The 18,781-nt window shown below is 35.5% G+C and overlaps 1 protein-coding gene across 1 annotated transcript; it reads left to right on the top strand.

Moving 5' to 3' along the window:
- The first annotated feature begins 2,330 nt into the window (after positions 1–2,330).
- LOC149250486 (uncharacterized) lies at positions 2,331–3,116 on the top strand. The gene is made up of 2 exons (XM_089456445.1): positions 2,331–2,671; positions 2,814–3,116. The coding sequence occupies exons 1-2, from the start codon at positions 2,425–2,427 to the stop codon at positions 2,903–2,905; spliced, it is 339 nt and encodes a 112-aa protein (XP_089312571.1). The 5' UTR covers positions 2,331–2,424; the 3' UTR covers positions 2,906–3,116.
- The last annotated feature ends 15,665 nt before the right edge of the window (positions 3,117–18,781 follow it).

Here is an 18,781-nt window from a genome sequence, read left to right as displayed (position 1 = left end):
TGTTAGAATCACAAGTTTGATATCTAAATTGGCTTCTTGTCCAATGAATGGTTACTTTTATGATTGGTCAACTAAATTGACTTCTAGTCATATGAATGGTTAATTTTATAATTGCTCAACTAAATTGGCTCCTTGTCATATCAATGGTTAATTGACTTCTTGTCATATGAATGGTTAATTGGCTTCTTGACATATGAATGGTTAATTGGCTTCTTATCATATGAATGGTTAATTTTATAATTTCTCAACTAAATTAGCTCCTTGTCATATGAATGGTTAATTGGCTTCTTGTCATATGAATGGCTAATTGGCTTCTTGTCATATGAATGGTTAGATTCGTTCACCTTCACTTACTTTCTAGTGAAACTTTTAGATAATGACAAGTTTGAAAATTCAAACATCTTAATTAACTTCTAAGGAAAATACTTAAGCGTATTGGCAAAGAACTACTTAAGCATTTGAAGGTATTCATTCTTAGGATCTAGTACTACTTCATGATGTTGCAAACTTCTTTTCAAAAATCAGTGCTTCATAATTCTTATGCATGCACGTTGTTTGTTTCAAAATTTCAATCTAATAATAATAAACATTACATGATGTTGAATTGAATTGTGTTCCTTTTTACAGCCCTTCAATTGTAAGCTTCTTTACCACGACTATCTTTCTATTGGGCCCGAATTGGAAAAGGAAACTGGAGCAACATGGAGACAAATCTTGATGAAATGCTACCTAAATGTGATGTACTTGTCATTAATATGCCTCTTTCTGACAAAACTAGGTGCGCCTCATCACAATTTCATAAATAATCTCTCCCATTATTCACTCAGACATCAATAGCACCTATATATTTTATACAATTGTGAGCAGAAACCTAATTATTGTTTCTCTTGCCCTTTCCTTTTGGTTACAATAGGGGAATGTTTAACATGGAAGGTGTTCTCTACCAAGCCTAGCTTCTCTCTCTTAACGTCCCCTTTGCAAAGGGTTTCATTAGAATGACAACAACTGGCATTTAAAGCGTTTCTCCACCCCTCTCCTAATTAGAAATACAATTTTGGGTTCTCTACTAATTTTCTCCACACCCATTTAATCTAACAATGGAAATAGAGCATGTATATTTATCCCTGTGTGTTGGAAATACCATTTTATACTTTAATGTTTATTATTTTTGTTTTATTATTATTACTTGAATTTCTTCTTAACAAGTGGTTGTGTTTCTTTTGGTTTTAGTGAAAGTATGGGCTTCAATGTTGGCTCTCTTATTATGGAGTATAATTCATTTTTGAGAATTTTTCAATTATTAAAGTAGGTTAGTCAATTGCTTAAAATATTAAATTTATCTCAAAAATTTTCTGTTACTTTATAGGTTAGACACTGGCTTGAAATATTAAACTTATTTCAAAATGTTTTTGTTACTTTATAGATAAGGCTTAGATTTCTTGGCTCTATAATGAAAATAATGACGGGAAAATACATGTTAATATGTTACTTGTGCTCTTTGACTGAAAAATACACGGTGAGAGAAAAATGCATATTATGCTAATTGAGGAATGTTTTTCGCTTGTCGAACTTATAGTATTGAATTTAACACACTAACACTTTACAACAATGAACTAATAATATTCATGATGAAAATAGCAATATGGAAGATTTATCTGCATAATGAAAAAGGCAATATGGAAGATTCTGATCACGTTCCAAGGAATTTTTTAAAATGTGGATGTGACAAAAGGTTGTTGTGGAAGTTGTTGTTTGTAAATAGGAAATTTCTTGATCATTGTGTATAATCCTAATGTTGATAGATATGTCTACTAAGTGCTTCCAGTTAATGGGGCATTGATTTGAGCGTTCAATATATTTTTATTCTTTATCAGAGTATTCTTTTGTTGTATTTGTATTTTTCAATTTATACCTTACGGCGTTTCCTTTGCAACATCTGGTGCAAATGCTAGTTTAAATTAGATCAACTAATATAAATCTAAATTTAATCCTATGCATGAATCTCGTGTTGTTGCCCTTTTTCTAAATAGGTTTGTTCAATCTATTTATTTTTGGTCTATGTTTCTCACGGCACATTTTATAGCCATACAGAGCCGCATTATAGCACTTATCTCCATCTTTTAGGAGAAAATATGCCCTTCAATAGTTGTATAGTATTTTTACGCCGTAAGGCGTTTCCCTCTTAAATGAACTTCCCTAAAATCTACGTGTCATCCCTGTATGTCGTTAGATCATGTGTTAGACGATTAGAAAATTGTTAATCGTTGGATAAGGGAAGGTAATTGAGTGGTTGCAACCGTTCACTATCACTATTTTTGAAACAGTTTCAAAACCCTAGCCTGAATGCTGCTAGATCGAAGCCTGAAAGATTTGCCTGGGGTAGCTCCGCTCTTGCTTCCCATGCTGCCCTGACAGACCTCTGAAATGGGCTCCATCCATTCATCGAATCTCTGGCATGGCTTTCCTGTTGCTGCGTCCAAATGGTCTGACGACAACTGCTGCGCCCAAATGGTTTTCGTGATTGAACCTGTAGGAGTAGAGGGCGAATCCGCCCCAGAGGAAGAAAAGTCGTTGAGAAATCCATTGCCGTTGTCGAAATTTTTCTTCAATTTCGTGTTGGGTGTTATTGTTGAAGACGCCTGCGAATTTTCGTCTGCAATTTTTGCGCTGGGTAACCTTGTGCCTTTGACGGGACCCATTCCACAGTTTGGAGCTCTTTTGCTTTAGAAATATTTTGTTAGCTGCATGTCTTGTATATCTTTACTAGTGGCGTTTCCTATCCTTCTCATTCTGATATCTGTTGGTTTTACCAGAACAAACATCGGGAACCACCATAACAAACTGCATGATGATAATGAATGCAACCTTTACATTACATATATGGTCCAGCTTGATGATTAGGTGATGTGCTGAATTTACAAGAAAAATGGTCATTCTCAGAGAGTAGAAGGTATAGAACGAGATGAATCACCAAGTGCAAATGAAGTGATGGCTTCATATACAGACATTGTCCAGGAAATCTTTGAGGAGGGGTCATCAATGCTCGCTGAAACTCTTTGGAGGAGTGCCTTTGTTCTGGTTGCCAGAGTTTGTCATTGTTGTCCGAACTAAGGGAAGTGCAGAACACCCAGGTATGGGTTTTGCTTGTAGAAGTGTTCCCACCTGGTCAATTATCCTCTTCTGGCTGGAAATATCCAACATCTTTCCAATACCTGTCTCTGTCACAGCCTGGTCTCAGGTTGAACGCATGAAGTGGTTCCAACTCTCATCAGTGTTTCATTCTCCTCTTGATGTCTGCAGTTTGTTTCAATTCCAACTTCATCTCTATGATAACCATCTCTGTCACAGTGTTTTCTCGAGTTGAACGCATTAAGTGGTTCCAACTCAAATAAATGTTCCATTCTCCTCTTGATGTCTGCAGTTTGTCTCGATTCCAACTTCATTTCTATGATAACCATCTCTGTAACAGCGTGGTCTCGAGTTGAATGCATGAAGTGGTTCCAACTCATATCAGTGTTCCATTGTTCTCTCGACGTCTGTAGCTCATCTCAATTAGTTACCGTTCCACATCATCTCTTGGAGCTTTGCCATGGCTTCCTTCTTGATTTCCCACATTATTTCTCTAAGCTTAGATTTGAAAGCCATTTTCTCCACCGTTCCATTCATAAGGCTCCCCACAATTCTAGCCAGCGATTTGTGGATCCCCCGCTTGGATGGACTGTCTACAAAACGCGATTGTCTTCTCATTCCAAGTCTATCCTTCCCTAGTAACCAGGGTGGGCGTACCCCCCCGACTCAATCCCATCTTAATCATCTCTGCAACCCTTGTTCAAGAACCTTTCCGAGTCGATAGGTCTGCTATGGAGCATTTGGAGGCTCTGCCCTGGGGCCTCCTTTCCTTCCCTTAACCTGCCACAATCTCCCAACTGCCAATTCAAAAATAGTTTAAACCTATGTCACAAGGTTCACCGAACTTCAACTTTGAGGTTCAAAATTCAGCAAACCTGAATTTTTTTTTTTGAGGTTTAGCAAACCTCATCGAACCTCTGAGTCATTACCATTTCCATGGTTCAAGCTCATAACATCATGTCGTAGCTCACACTTGTAGTCCATCCAAAATTCGGCAAACCTAAATTTTCTTTTGGGGTTTGGCAAATTTTCTTTTTGGGTTTGGCAAACCTCATGGAACCTCTGGGTCATTGACCAATTCCATGGTTCAAGCTCATAATTTGATGTCACAGCTCACACTTGTAGTTCATTCTTGCAGTTTCGAAGTCCATGATAACATTTTTTATGTTTATTGATGTTGATATCTTACTATCTTGTGCTATATAGCGAACCTAATCAAGAAATTCAAACTCGAATCGAACCTAATCATTATTGAACCTGAACTTGAACCCCAAACCATGTGACCTAGGTTCATACCAAAGCAAGAAAGTGGCAAACCTCAGAGAATTTTCAGGCGTAAAGCATAGAATGAAAATTATGACTAGATTACTCATCCATAATCACAGTTTGTTGCCAGATTGAGGATGTTATTACGCTGGGTGGTGTTTGGTTGAACACCAGATCTGCCTGCTTTGGGGCTCTCAGGCATAGTCTATTTTTCTTCCATTAGAGCTCTCAATTTACCTAAGTATATGTGTCCATCGTTGTCTGTTTTGTGTAGACTGCTAACATATCTGCAGTACTGGCTCTGATTCATCAGCAGTTCTGTTGGTGCCTGTTGTCTGCAACTGAGTTGATAATTATGACATTTTTCTTTGGAATATTTGCTTCATTAATTTATCTGTAAATGGTGAATTTACTTGAAAATTATGAGATTATTGGGTCTTTGTTAATGGTGGTCAAGCTGGAAATCGCTAGTTTTTCGAATTGGGTTGAAACTTGAAAGTTATGATCTTTCTAGGTATTTCATATTGGTTTGTGTTTTCTAAATGTATATGTTTTTGACAAGTTGGGTAGACGATCATACTATTTTTATGTTGAAATTTCTATGGATTTTTCATGGTTGTGGTGTGTCTGTATATAGTTATATATTGTTGAAAACTAGACAAGCTATAGGAATTGAACCTAAGATCTGTCCTCAAGCAATTAGCTGCTCTATCAATGAGATAGATGCCCCTTCATGACAGGCACCCTTAAGGTTCAATATAAAGTTGCGTATTGCTATATTGTTGAAAACTAGACAAGCTATAGGAATTGAACCTAAGATCTGTCCTCAAGCAATTAGCTGCTCTATCAATGAGATAGATGCCCCTTCATGACAGGCACCCTTAAGGTTCAATATAAAGTTGTGTATTGCTACCTCTGAAACCCACCCTGTTACCCCCTTTAACACACTTTGGTAAAAAATTGACAGGCTAGGAATTGAATTGAAAACTTTCCCTTTAAACAAGTGTTTGCTCTACCACTAACCTGTGTGGTGCTTTGTGATAGGTACCATTAGCAGTTTGATCTAAAGGTGTTGATTGCAACCTTTGACATATATGTGCTATTGGTGAATAGGGTTGAAAATTTGGGCCAAAATCTATTCATATTTTTGGTATTTGTCACAATTATTGGGTGGTGTGAAGTGAAAACTATGTTGATTGTGTTGGAGTTTATATCAGATTCTATCATTCTTGTAGTGTATTTGCCATTAGTGTATGCATCACGTATGAGTGAACTTTGTTGGAAATTACGAAGTTCTTTTTTAGGTTTCTGCGATTGGTCATCAGGTTAAAAAGAATAGTTTTGTGTTATTTGTTTCTGGTATGATTAAAACTACTATTTAAAAAATTATACAATTCCTTTGTAGGTCCTTTATTGGTGGATTGGTATTTGTCACAATTATTGGTGGTGTCAAGTGAAAACTATGTTGGTTGTGTTTGGAGTTTATATCACATTCTATCATTCTTGTAGTGTATCTGCTATTAGTGTATACATCACCCATGAGTGAACTTTATTGGAAATTAGGAAGTTTTCTTTTAGGTTTCTGCTATTGGTTATCAGGTTAAAAAGAATAGTTTTGTATGCATCACCCATGAGTGAACTTTGTTGGAAATTAGGAAGTTTTCTTTTAGGTTTCTGCTATTGGTTATCCGGTTAAAAATGATAGTTTTGTGTTATTTGTTTCTGGTATGATTAAAACTACTATTTTTTAAATTATGCAATTCCTTTGTGGGTCCTTTATTGGTGGACAGGGTAGTGATGATTATGTGTATGATATCATATCTCAGTCTAACTCTGATTGGTCATGTTATCAGAAGTCTGGAAACCAACTGTACCCTCCTCGGAGAAGGAGTATTGCGAATCTGTTGGTCTACCATGGAAAGAACTTTGCAAGGCAAAAAAGTACGTAAGTTGTTACGATTCTATACTTAATTGGAATGATTCGGCAGGCGAAGAGGCTTTTCGCCTTGCCAAGGAAAGATATTGGGCCAAATATAATAGGCATTCATGTCACTTTCCTCCTCCTGACCCCGACATATACATTGATGTGATTGATTGTAACGCAGAACAACAGTTAGATGTTGATTTGCCAGACAGAGCTGACTCTGAATCAGAAAATCTGGACATTGAAAAGCTGCCAGATAGAGCTCAAGAGACACTAATTCCATTTGATATTAAGAGTCATGCAACTGAGATTCAAGAGAAAGAAAGGCCTTTTGGACTTGGGTATTATGTTTCTGGCTCTTGCAGCTATACACATATTTGTAATGTTGTTGACCTTTATACGGTTGAACCTCAATTACCCGATCATTACAAACTGACATTGGTAACTGCAGGAATCAATAGTTCAAGGCAGGTCCTGTGCGTTCAGTTACCCGATCATTACAAACTGACATTGGTAACTGCAGGAATCAATAGTTCAAGGCAGGTCCTGTGCGTGCATAGCACTCTGCATGGGCATATTTGCTGAAGTAGCTCTGCAAAAACAATTTTGGTAGAATGTGCAGTTGAGTTTTAATGTCAATCGATTCGTTGACAATCATTTCCCCAATAGTCATACTATCAACCAAACTCATCTATTACTTGCAATGCTTGGATTTGATGATGATTTGGTATCAAACAGTAGTCCAGATCAAAGTATAGATCTTGTACATGAGAGCAAAACCTTGGAAGATTATTTCTATGGACGTTATAGCAATTCAACAAGCTTTGATTGATTTAAATCTACTTCTCTGAGCTTCATAATTTTTCTTACTCCTTGCTTCTGTAAAAGCTTCAATATTTTATATTTGGTGTATTACTGTGAGCCAATGTCACTACTTAGCTGTGTTCAATTTCAATCGCTCTGCATATTGGCTGAAGCTGTGTCTGAAGTTGAGTGGAGTCCATGTAAAGTCCCTTGCCAATTCCTTGTATAAATGTGAAAGCCATTAGTGGTCACTCATTTTAGTGACCCACTTGATCTACTTGGAGCAAACTTTTAGAGAACAAGAACATGATAATAACAAACCTAGGGGCAAAACCTTTTGCTCTGCAAATTCCAGTTGGGGCAAAGGACTACTATCAGGGACCTGTTAGAATAAGCATCATTAATGTTGTACATACATCATTAACCAATTGTATGTATGTCCTGCCTATTGTCTTTCAATGAAATGCATTAGGGTTTGTAGAAATAAGTAGATAAATCAATTCAAATCTCAAAGATAAGCATATTTTAAAAATTATGTTTTCTTGGGGTCCTTAATAAATATAGTTAAAGTCTATAAGCACTTTTTAAGGCATTTCAACACACCTCAGTAACTAATTTAATCATTTGCACATTTCTTGTCTTTTGGTGAGCATTTTTTGTCTTTTGTCTCGTGTTTCTTTGCTTGTTTAAAACTTTTGAACAATTGATATCATTCAACATTTTTGTGAATTAATTAAAGTCTGCCCAATTTTAGCTGAAGAATCCATTGCTACTGCGTTGTAGCATTTCTTTTTGCATTCTGGTCAGGTGAGGCAGTAAACCTTGGTGCATATTTAGCAATAATGGCCCTAGTGTCTTTTAACTCTTGAATTTATATTTTGTGTGACAGCCGAAGAACTTGTAGCTTGTTAATTGAAAAGAAAAACTTAATGTTGGATGATAGAGCTTGACATTATTCTTGTGGTTGATCTCTATTGGACGAGTTTATGATTACACTCCATTGGCTGAAATTGGAATCATGGCCATCTTATTTACACTTCATTGGCTCACTAAAGAGTAGAATATGTAAACAACTTAATAGTGATTATTCATAGTGAACCAAAACAAGTTCTAAATAATCTAATAAAATTGAAACTTGAATAGCCACTGTAAAAGCATGTGATAACAAACACTACTTATGAGAACAATAGTGTTTGACAATAGATTTCTAATTAACAACTTTTTATTTTCTTTGGATTAATACAATTTTGTCTCTTCTGGTGGTCACTCGTTTTAGTGACACACTGGTGCTCACTAGAGCTGAAAATTTTCTTGTCCTTGCCTTTGGAGCAATTGTATGTATGTGGAAGGAAAAGCAAGTATGATATCGCTATTGATTTGCTAGACCAATGTTATGTACTTTTTCAGGGCTGAAGATGTGTAACTTGTGGTTTAGCTTGGTACATTCTCTTGTATACCACTTTACTTTGACTTTGTCAATATCATAAGTCCAGTAGCCATTTAAGTGTATGTCTGCATGGCAGAACTATTTGCATGGCAGAACTGCATTGGGCTTGAACTTTTCTAAAAAATTACATTGTATTTAAAGAAATATGATGCCGAGATAGTTTAGAACTCCAAACATCAAATCTCTTTGCTCCTTGTAGGCTTGAACCAATATCTCTTTTAGAGAAATTCAACAACTCTAATTTAGCATCCTTGCAGTAGATTATGTTTTGTAAACAGACTTATCATTGGATTCAGAACAAAGCATGATAAACTGTATCTGAGTTGCTGCTCCTTGAATGTGGACAATCTATGTTTACAAATTTTTATTAAAATTGGATAATTGTGTTGCAAATTTGAATTGTGGCAATGCATGGGTAATGCCTGCTTATATTTTGGCATTTTTGAATTTTCAATTTTTCAATTCGGTTTTTTTCTAAATAATCTTTTTCCTATTAACAGATTTAGTTTATAGTCGGTTCAGCCTTAGTAAAAGCATTAATCTATTTCTTATGTGTTTTTTGGGTTCTAGGCATTTAATATAGAATGGTGTTTCCTTCCTTTTAGGATTTGGTATGTTATTTATACTGAGGTAACAGAAGTCCAAAGGAGGCCTTTTTATGTTATGGCCTTGTATATCTTTGTCTCAGCTACGAAGGATTAAATCCTTGCTTTTCCATGTGATGCACTGAAATAAAAACTAGCTGTAGAGAATATTGTAGAAAGCATCTTATTGCAAGTCTGTCATGCTAATAATTGACTATTTGACATTGCAGGCTGGGCTCAGAATATACGGTGCAGACAGTATCAGGATTGTTCGCTTGTGCTGTCTGTCAAACTGACATCACACCTAGTGAGGGCATTTTTGTGCATGCTGGCCTTCAAATAAGGATTTTGTAGCATGGGGTCAAAACTTTGTTGATGACAAGCATCACCTTTTTCGCATCATAGATCCTACTCTTCGACCAGAGGTTGAAGGAAGGGAAGAAATCTCAGTGTCTGTGGGGATTGCATTCAATTGTGGTTCTGCTTCCCCTCAAAAGAGACCATCAATGAAGGAGGTATTGCATTTTCTAGAAAAAATGCCATCATCCACAACCGATTAACCAATTCTTTCTTCCTATGTAGCATCCTTGCTTTGACATAAGTTGGACAGAGATGAGGACTTACACCCACATTCCATATTCAACAGCTCTACTTAGACATTGACATAACTCATATAGACATCTCTATGATTGGGACTCAGCAACAGACAAACTCTGTTGTCAACTCAACTGCTTATGAAATGGCCAGAGTCTTCTTAAAAATTTCAATATTTCTACAGTTGAGGATTGTAGCAAAGCTCAGGGATCAAACTTAACTCCATGCTTATGAGGCATCCGCGTTCTCACAGTTTACTTGCAGCTCATTCTCAGTTTTAATGGGAAGGTGATATATGGTGTATTATTGTTGCAGTGGCAGGGGATGGATTTTATCCATTTACTGGAGGAAAAAAATACCTGGTCACAATGTGTCTGTTTGATTTAGACTGGTAATTTTTTGTTTCAATAGCTATCTAATGTTGGAGGAAGGCTTATCATTGCAACTGATGGTGTTTGGGATGCATTGAGCTCTGAGAAGGCTGCAAATTACTGCTGAGGCTTGCGAGTAGAGCTTGCTGCAAAACAATTTGTTAAGGTACAAATACTGTTGACAAGGATAAGCGATCAATGTCACCATCTTTAAGTTTATTTTCTATCATAGCCTAACCGATTTAGCTGTAGGAGGTTTTGAGGATAAGAGGACTTAGGGACGACACTACATGCATTGTAGTGGATTTGGTCCCACCTGAGAAATCCGCACCACCAGCTCCAGTTAAGAAGGAAGGCAAATTTAAGAATTTTTCATAAGGAAATCCATTGATTCATTGTCTAAGTCAGTTGAAAAGCAGCAAAATATAGACATTGTCAAGGAAATCTTTGAGGAGGGGTCAGCAATGCTCGCTGAAAGGTAGATAGCCATTTCCAGCTTAGCATCCTTATCATGGGATTCAGAACAAAACATGACAAATTGTATCTGAGTTGCTGCTCCTTGAATGTGGACAATCTATGTTTACAATTTTTTTATTAAAATTGGATAATTGTGTTGTAAATTTGAATTGTGGCTATGCATGGGTAATGCCTGCTTATATTTTGTCATTTTTGAATTTTCAACTTTTCAATCTGGTTTTTTTTTAAATAATCTTTTTCATGTTAACAGATTTAGTTTATACTCGGTTCAGCCTTAGTAAAAGCATTAAGCTATTTCTTATGTGTTTTTTGGGTTCCAAGCATTTAATATAGAATGGTGTTTCCTTCCTTTTAGGATTTGGTATGTTATTTATACTAAGGTAAGAGAAGTCCAAAGGAGGCCTTTTTCTGTTATGGCCTTGTATATCTTTGTCTCAGCTATGAAGGATTAAATCCTTGCTTTTCCATGTGATGTACTGAAATAAAAACTACCTGTAGAGAATATTGTAAAATGCATCTTGTTGCAAGTCCATCATGCTAATAATTGAGTATTTAACATTACAGGCTAGGCATGGAATATATGGTGCAGACAGTATCAGGATTGTTCGCTTGTGCTGTCTATCAAACTGACATCACACCTAGTGAGGGCATTTCTGTGCATGCTGGCCTTCAGATAAGGATTTTGCATCATGGGGTCAAAACTTTGTTGATGACAAGCATCGCCTTTTGCGCATCATAGATCCTACTCTTCGACCAGAGTTTGAAGGAAGGGAAGAAATTTCAGTGTCTGTGGGGATTGCATTGAATTGTGCTTCTACTTCCCCTCAAAAGAGACCATCAATGAAGGAGGTATTGCATTTTCTAGAAAAAATGCCATCATCCACAACCGATTAACCAATTCTTTCTTCTTATGTAGCATCCTTGCTCTGACATAAGTTGGACAGAGATGAGGACTTACACCCACATTCCATATTCAACAGCTCTACTTAGACATTGACATAACTCATATAGACATCTCTATGATTGGGACTCAGCAACAGACAAACTCTGCTGTCAGCTCTGCTACTTATGAAATGGCCAGAGTCTTCTTAAAAATTTCAATATTTCTACAGTTGAGGATTGTAGCAAAGCTCAGGGATCAAACTTAACTCCATGCTTATGAGGCATCCACGTTCTCACAATTTACTTGCAGCTCATTCTCAGTTTTAATGGGAAGGTGATATATGGTGTATTATTGTTGCAGTGGCAGGGGATGGATTTTATCCATTTACTGGAGGAAAAAAAATACCTGGTCACAATGTGTCTGTTTGATTTAGACTAGTAATTTTTTGTTTCAATAGTTATCGAATGCTGGAGGAAGGCTTATCATTGCAACTAATGGTGTTTGGGATGCATTGAGCTCTGAGAAGGCTGCAAATTGCTGCCGAGGCTTGCCAGCATAACTTGCTGCAAAACAAATTGTTAAGGTACAAATACTGTTGACAAGGATAAGCGATCAATGTCACCATCTTTAAGTTTATTTTCGATCATAGCCTAACCGATTTAGCTGTAGGAGGCTTTGAGGATAAGAGGACTTAGGGACGACACTACATGCATTGTAGTGGATTTGATCCCACCTAAGAAATCCGCACCACCAGCTCCAGTTAAGAAGGAAGGCAAATTTAAGAATTTTTTCAGAAGGAAATCCACTGATTCATCATCTAAGTCAGTTGAAAAGAAACAAAATATAGACATTGTCCATGAAATCTTTGAGGAGGGGTCAGCAATGCTCGTTGAAAGGTAGATAGCCATTTCCAGCTTAGCATCCTTGAAGTAGATTATGTTTTGTAAACTCAGACTTATCATTGGATTCAGAACAAAGCATGATAAACTGTATCTGAGTTGTTGCTCCTCGAATGTGGACAATCTATGTTTACAATTTTTTATTAAAATTGGATAATTGTGTTGCAAATTTGAATTGTGGCTATGCATGGGTAATGCCTGCTTATATTTTGGCATTTTTGAATTTTCAATTTTTCAATCTAGTTTTTTTTTAAATAATCTTTTTCCTGTTAACAGATTTAGTTTATACTCGGTTCAACCTTAGTAAAAGCATTAATCTATTTTTTATGTGTTTTTTGGTTTCTAGGCATTTAATATAGAATGGTGTTTCCTTCCTTTTAGGATTTGGCATGTTATTTATACTGAGATAAGAGAAGTCCAAAGGAGGCCTTTTTCTGTTATGGCCTTGTATATCTTTGTCTCAGCTACGAAGGATTAAATCCTTGCTTTTCCATGTGATGTACTGAAATAAAAACTAGCTGTAGAGAATATTGTAGAATGCATCTTGTTGCAAGTCTGTCATGCTAATAATTGAGTATTTGACATTGCAGGCTGGGCTCGGAATATACGGTGCAGACAGTATCAGGATTGTTCGCTTGTGTTGTCTGTCAAACTGACATCACACCTAGTGAGGGCATTTCTGTGCATGCTGGCCTTCAGATAAGGATTTTGCAGCATGGGGTCAAAACTTTGTTGATGATAAGCATCGCCTTTTGCGCATCATAGATCCTACTCTTCGATCAGAGGTTGAAGGAAGGGAAGAAATCTCAGTGTCTGTGGGGATTGAATTGAATTGTGCTTCTTCTTCCCCTCAAAAGAGACCATCAATGATGGAGGTATTGCATTTTCTAGAAAAAAATGCCATCATCCACAACCGATTAACCAATTCTTTCTTCCTATGTAGCATCCTTGCTTTGACATAAGTCGAACAGAGATGAGGACTTACACCCACATTCCATATTCAACAGCTCTACTTAGACATTGACATAACTCATATAGACATCTCTATGATTGGGACTCAGCAACAGACAAACTCTGCTATCAACTCAGCTGCTTATGAAATGGCCAGAGTCTTCTTAAAAATTTCAATATTTCTACAGTTGAGGATTGTAGCAAAGCTCAGGGATCAAACTTAACTCCATGCTTATGAGGCATCCGCGTTCTCACAGTTTACTTGCAGCTCATTCTCAGTTTTAATGGGAAGGTGATATATGGTGTATTATTGTTGTAGTGGCAGGGGATGGATTTTATCCATTTACTAGAGGAAAAAAATACCTGGTCACAATGTGTCTGTTTGATTTAGACTGGTAATTTTTTGTTTCAATGGATATCTAATGCTGGAGGAAGGCTTATCATTGCAACTGATGGTGTTTGGGATGCATTGAGCTCTGAGAAGGCTGCAAATTGTTGTCGAGGCTTGCCAGCAGAACTTGCTGCAAAACAAATTGTTAAGGTACAAAAACTGTTGAAAAGGATAAGCGATCAATGTCACCATCTTTAAGTTTATTTTCTATCATAGCCTAACCGATTTAGCTGTAGGAGGCTTTGAGGATAAAAGGACTTAGGGATGACACTACATGCATTGTAGTGGATTTGATCCCACCTGAGAAATCTGCACCACTAGCTCCAGTTAAGAAGGAAGGCAAATTTAAGAATTTTTTCAGAAGGAAATCCACTGATTCATCGTCTAAGTCAGTTGAAAAGCAGAAAAATTTAGACATTGTCCAAGAAATCTTTGAGGAGGGGTCAGTAATGCTCGCTGAAAGGTAGATAGCCATTTCCAGCTTAGCATCCTTGCAGTAGCTTATGTTTTGTAAACACAAACTTATCATTTAAAATTGCAAAGGGAGTAGCCAGAGGCCTGGCTTATTTACATGAAAGGAAGTTTGTTCAAGGAAATATTAAGCCAAGCAACATCCTTCTGGGCTTTGACATGGAGCCATACATAGGAGATTTTGGGCTAGAAAAGCTACTGGACATTGCCAATGTCAAGTATAGTAGCTCTACTATCCACCTAAGGAACCTGAAAGTATATTTTCAAGGAGCAAACGATGAGAGGTTGTATCCTCCATGGTCACTCTAGAAATCCTTATAAACCCATGTAAATATGGTCTTTGATTAATATAAAACCTTAAGTTACAAAATTTCTCTCTCTCTCTCTCTCTCTCTCTCTCTCTCTCTATATAATATATATATATATATATATGTATGTATGTCTTATTGATAACCAAATATGTATATATTATTTAGACGTATCTTTCTCTCAATTATAAAATCTCTTAGATTTTCGGCCAATCTTGCTTTAAATTATAAAAAAAATGTGAAATATTAGCCAATCTTTTGTTAAAATATTAGACCTTATAAATAATAGGAAAATATTTTCTACTAAAATATAATTTACTCATTTTCCACACTAGGGAAAATATGCCTACATGCCTACTTTTCATCATCTAATAGGTTTTTATGATGCACTCCTGCAAATCTATTTGTTTGTTTTGATCCCTTTTACAACAAAGGTCATGTATGTGTTAATCTAACCTTCACTTCCCTCAATCTTGGGAGATATTAATGTGTGCACTCTCACTTCATGAATATCAACTCTAGTAATTAAATTACATCCATATCCTTGAGAGCTTGTGTTATCCATGTTGATGTAATTAGATGTAGCCTTAAACCTATTTATTTAAGGAGAAGCACCATTATGAAATTTTAGGAAGCTTCTCTCAAGAGTAGTTAGTTCCCACAAATTCTTTTTTTATTATTATCGAATAAGAATTGATGTTTATCTTCTTTTTTTATTCAGTGACCTTATCTTCTTTAGCACATCTCTAAACATACTTAAATACTATCTAAAATATCTTAATATGTTGTTAACAGGAAATCTATATAGGATTCTTTATAAACGTTGTTACTACACTTTTCCCAAGCTGTTCATTAACAAGCATCTCTTTTTTAATATTGAGTCATTTGTGGACATTAAAAGCATTTTCCTCTAACTTTCTTTCTTTGATATTAAGTTTTTTCTACTGATTGGAGATCATATTGCATGATGCATGATTAACAAATGCTTCTTATTTGTACGAAAAATACAATGGAGATATAAAAGAGTTAAGACACATGATAAATGAAGAGTTTGGTTTTATTTATCTAGATCACAATATCACGCATATGAAAATTATTTCACCATTTGAAAAACTTATCATTTCTTTATCCACTCACTATATGAGTTCCATTGGGAGTGTAGAGCCTTACAACAATAATATATTAGTGCAATTTTCAAAATTTCATATAATCTACTAATTATCAGCACTAAACTCTTTATAAATGAAGTTGAAACACTAAAAGAGAATTATCATGGTAAATTTGTATAAGAATATTAGTAGAAAAAATCACCTAGTTATAAGCCTAAATATTGGCAAAGGCTAATTCTTCATGTGGCATAATCAATTAACCATGTGATCTTGCTACATGATGCAAAAAAAATGACCCATGGATCCTAATACTTTTTAGGGTTCTTTTTCAATTCAATAGGCTTTTCTTCTTCTTCTTCTTCCTGAGATGGTAAAGATAATGACTCAAGAATGACTCTAAGCTTACTAGATAACCAAATTCTCAACATACCTTGCAATTTCCACACTAGCCACTTACGGATTTTCAAACATCAATGTTTAGATAATAAATAATGGATGGCCATAAAAAAAACATAAACATTAACACCAAAAATAATAATAATCACATGAACCTATTGAGAAAGGGGAAACACATAAGATATCATCTTCACATTGGATACTTTGGAGAAAGGCAATCTTGAGTACCACAATCAAATAAAGAAACACGAAAACACATAAGATATCATCTTCGCATTGGATACTTTGGAGAAAGGCAATCTTGAGTACCACGATCAAATAAAGAAACACCCGACTACGGGAGAAGTGAGTGTTAATTTTTAAAATTTTGATAGAAACATTGGTTTTCAAGAGAAATTGCAATTAACAATGTACAAATTACTAAATAAATAATTACCAATTAAACTTTTAAGTCACATTTTAAAGGTGCAATTAAGTTGAGCTTTCATCTTGTCATTCAATTGATGAACACTGAATATTAAATATAACATAAATATATAGGAGTAGCATGTGAGTGTCAGTTTTATAAAGAAGATTCTTTTTATTATTAATAAAAATATAGATAGTTTCATTTTAAAGGGTTATAAATATGAGTTATAAATACAAGACTTAAAGGGTTGTAAATATTTAAAGGGTTGTAAATATGAGTTATTAATTGTTTTTACTCAAAACCTGATAAATAGCAATTTAGCAATTTCTTTTTAATTGAGTGACTCAAATTCATGTTTCTTTAGGTTGAAGGTAAACCCACTAAAGTGGAAAAAATTGTGATGCCAATAATTAGAGGGATTGTCATCATGGGGTGATAAGAAATTTAATATTCCAAGAAGAGGAGGTAGTAGTAGATTCTAAATAAATTAGAAATGCAACAACATAAATGTTCGCAACAAATTTAGAGAGATCCGCCTTGTTAAATAATGCACACACTACATGGATAATGGATTTCCGCACTTTATGCCTTACGACGTTTTCTTTGCAACATCTGGTGCAAATGCTAGTTAAAGTACCTGCAACTTCCTTTAATTTGACGGAGATATGAATTTGGCTAAATCCTCCTCTAATTTGACGGACGGGATACATGGGCAGAACTAGTCGGCGTATGGTAGCGTAGAGTACCCGCAACGTTTGCAGAAAATTGTTTAATTTCTCGGTAAGTTCACGACTCACACTTATACTGCTTATTCTGTTCCATAACACAAATTTAAACTCCTTTGGAGAAATATTTTCTTTCGCTAATCCATCTTTTCCCCTCTACTCAAATATTTTCTTTCGCTAATCCATCTTTTCCCCTCTCTACTCAAAGACAACACCGGCTTAAAATGGAGAGAGTGTCTGCAATAAAATATATTTAGGCTAGAGGTTTTGTCTTTTTTCCTTCCATATTCAAAGCAAAGTAACAATGGCTTTGGGTGTGAAGTTTCTTGTTTATACCTTTAGCTTTGTATTGTATGCTGGTTTATGCTTGGAAAAACCTTTATAGCACAGATTTTGCGAGAGACTTGCTTGTCTTCTAGGGTCTTCTATTTAGCATTAAATATAGGGTTTATAGGCAGAATTCTACGAGAGTATATGATACCGTAAGTTTATAATGAGTAGGTTGAATTGGAATTGCTGGTTTATATAGTTATCATTTATATCTATTTTAAATTTAGATATATCAAATATTTAGAGCGATCAAATTTCTTGAGGTGTAAACTAATTTTTTGGGAATTGTTTTTAGTGAGATTTTTTTGTTAGTAATTTTCCCGCCTAAATTTTCTAATATCCGGCAGGAATTTATTGAAATCACAAGCTTGATGGGTAACCCACTGCACAATCAAAGTGCCCTCGGGGTTTTTCACTGTGCTGAATCCATACATATAGTCAAAAAACCAGTTTCAATAACACAAATCAAGATTTCACCTCAAAATTTTCTGCCAGATTCCGACACTGGAATGTCCAAAAAGTCGCACTAAAGACAAATCCGATCTTTTGCACTCTAAAAGAGGTTTGCAGCTTGAGAGATTGTATTCCTCTTAATGCTTGATAGATTCAGGTGTAAGATGGATCTAGGATGGTAATTTTAAAATGAATTACACATTTATTTTATAAAGAGTGTTGGGATAATCTTGAATCAATCATTTGAGTAATTAAGATGAACTTGATTTGGTTATTGATGGATTTTCCGTTGGTGGTTTATGGACCCATAGTATTGGGTATGTGACATACCCCAATGTTTGGGTACCCTCAATAACTTGATTTTTGGTGAAATTTGAACTTATGATACCATTTTTTAAATCAAGAAAACAAAGGAAGTAGAAGATCCTATAATAGCCATGCTAGTCACAATGTCCATGGCAACTTGATAACTAATGCCACTTTTTTGTATATGCAATTCATAGTTTAGAAAAAAGAGTAGAGTTGTAGGTCTCACCTTTTAGATCGGCTTTCCTAGGGTACATCTTATGTTCGTTGTGGATGGTGTGTTATTTGCTTAGCTTATTTCATTTTAATTTCATTTTGTTCCAATTTTCCATGCATTAAGTTAGTAATGTCAAATCTAAATTCAACGTAAAACACTGTATAATAAGGTATTTCATTGTTTTTCAAATATGTTGTGATGAGTTGGTCCAATGGAATACGTATAAATGCTTGTAAATCAATGTATAAATCATCATCTTGAGGGTTGGATGATCATTCTTCATTCCAAAGAGGGCATGTATGAGCCCTTGAATTGACTCTAAAATGTCCAATTTGGA

Source organism: Pinus tabuliformis, chromosome 7 (genome assembly GCF_031772625.1).
Source record: "Pinus tabuliformis cultivar Carrire ecotype Pingquan chromosome 7, CPIR1, whole genome shotgun sequence".
In the NCBI taxonomy this organism is placed as follows: domain Eukaryota; kingdom Viridiplantae; phylum Streptophyta; class Pinopsida; order Pinales; family Pinaceae; genus Pinus; species Pinus tabuliformis.
Note: the sequence above shows the minus strand (reverse complement) of the source record. Positions and strands in the feature narration are given on the sequence as shown.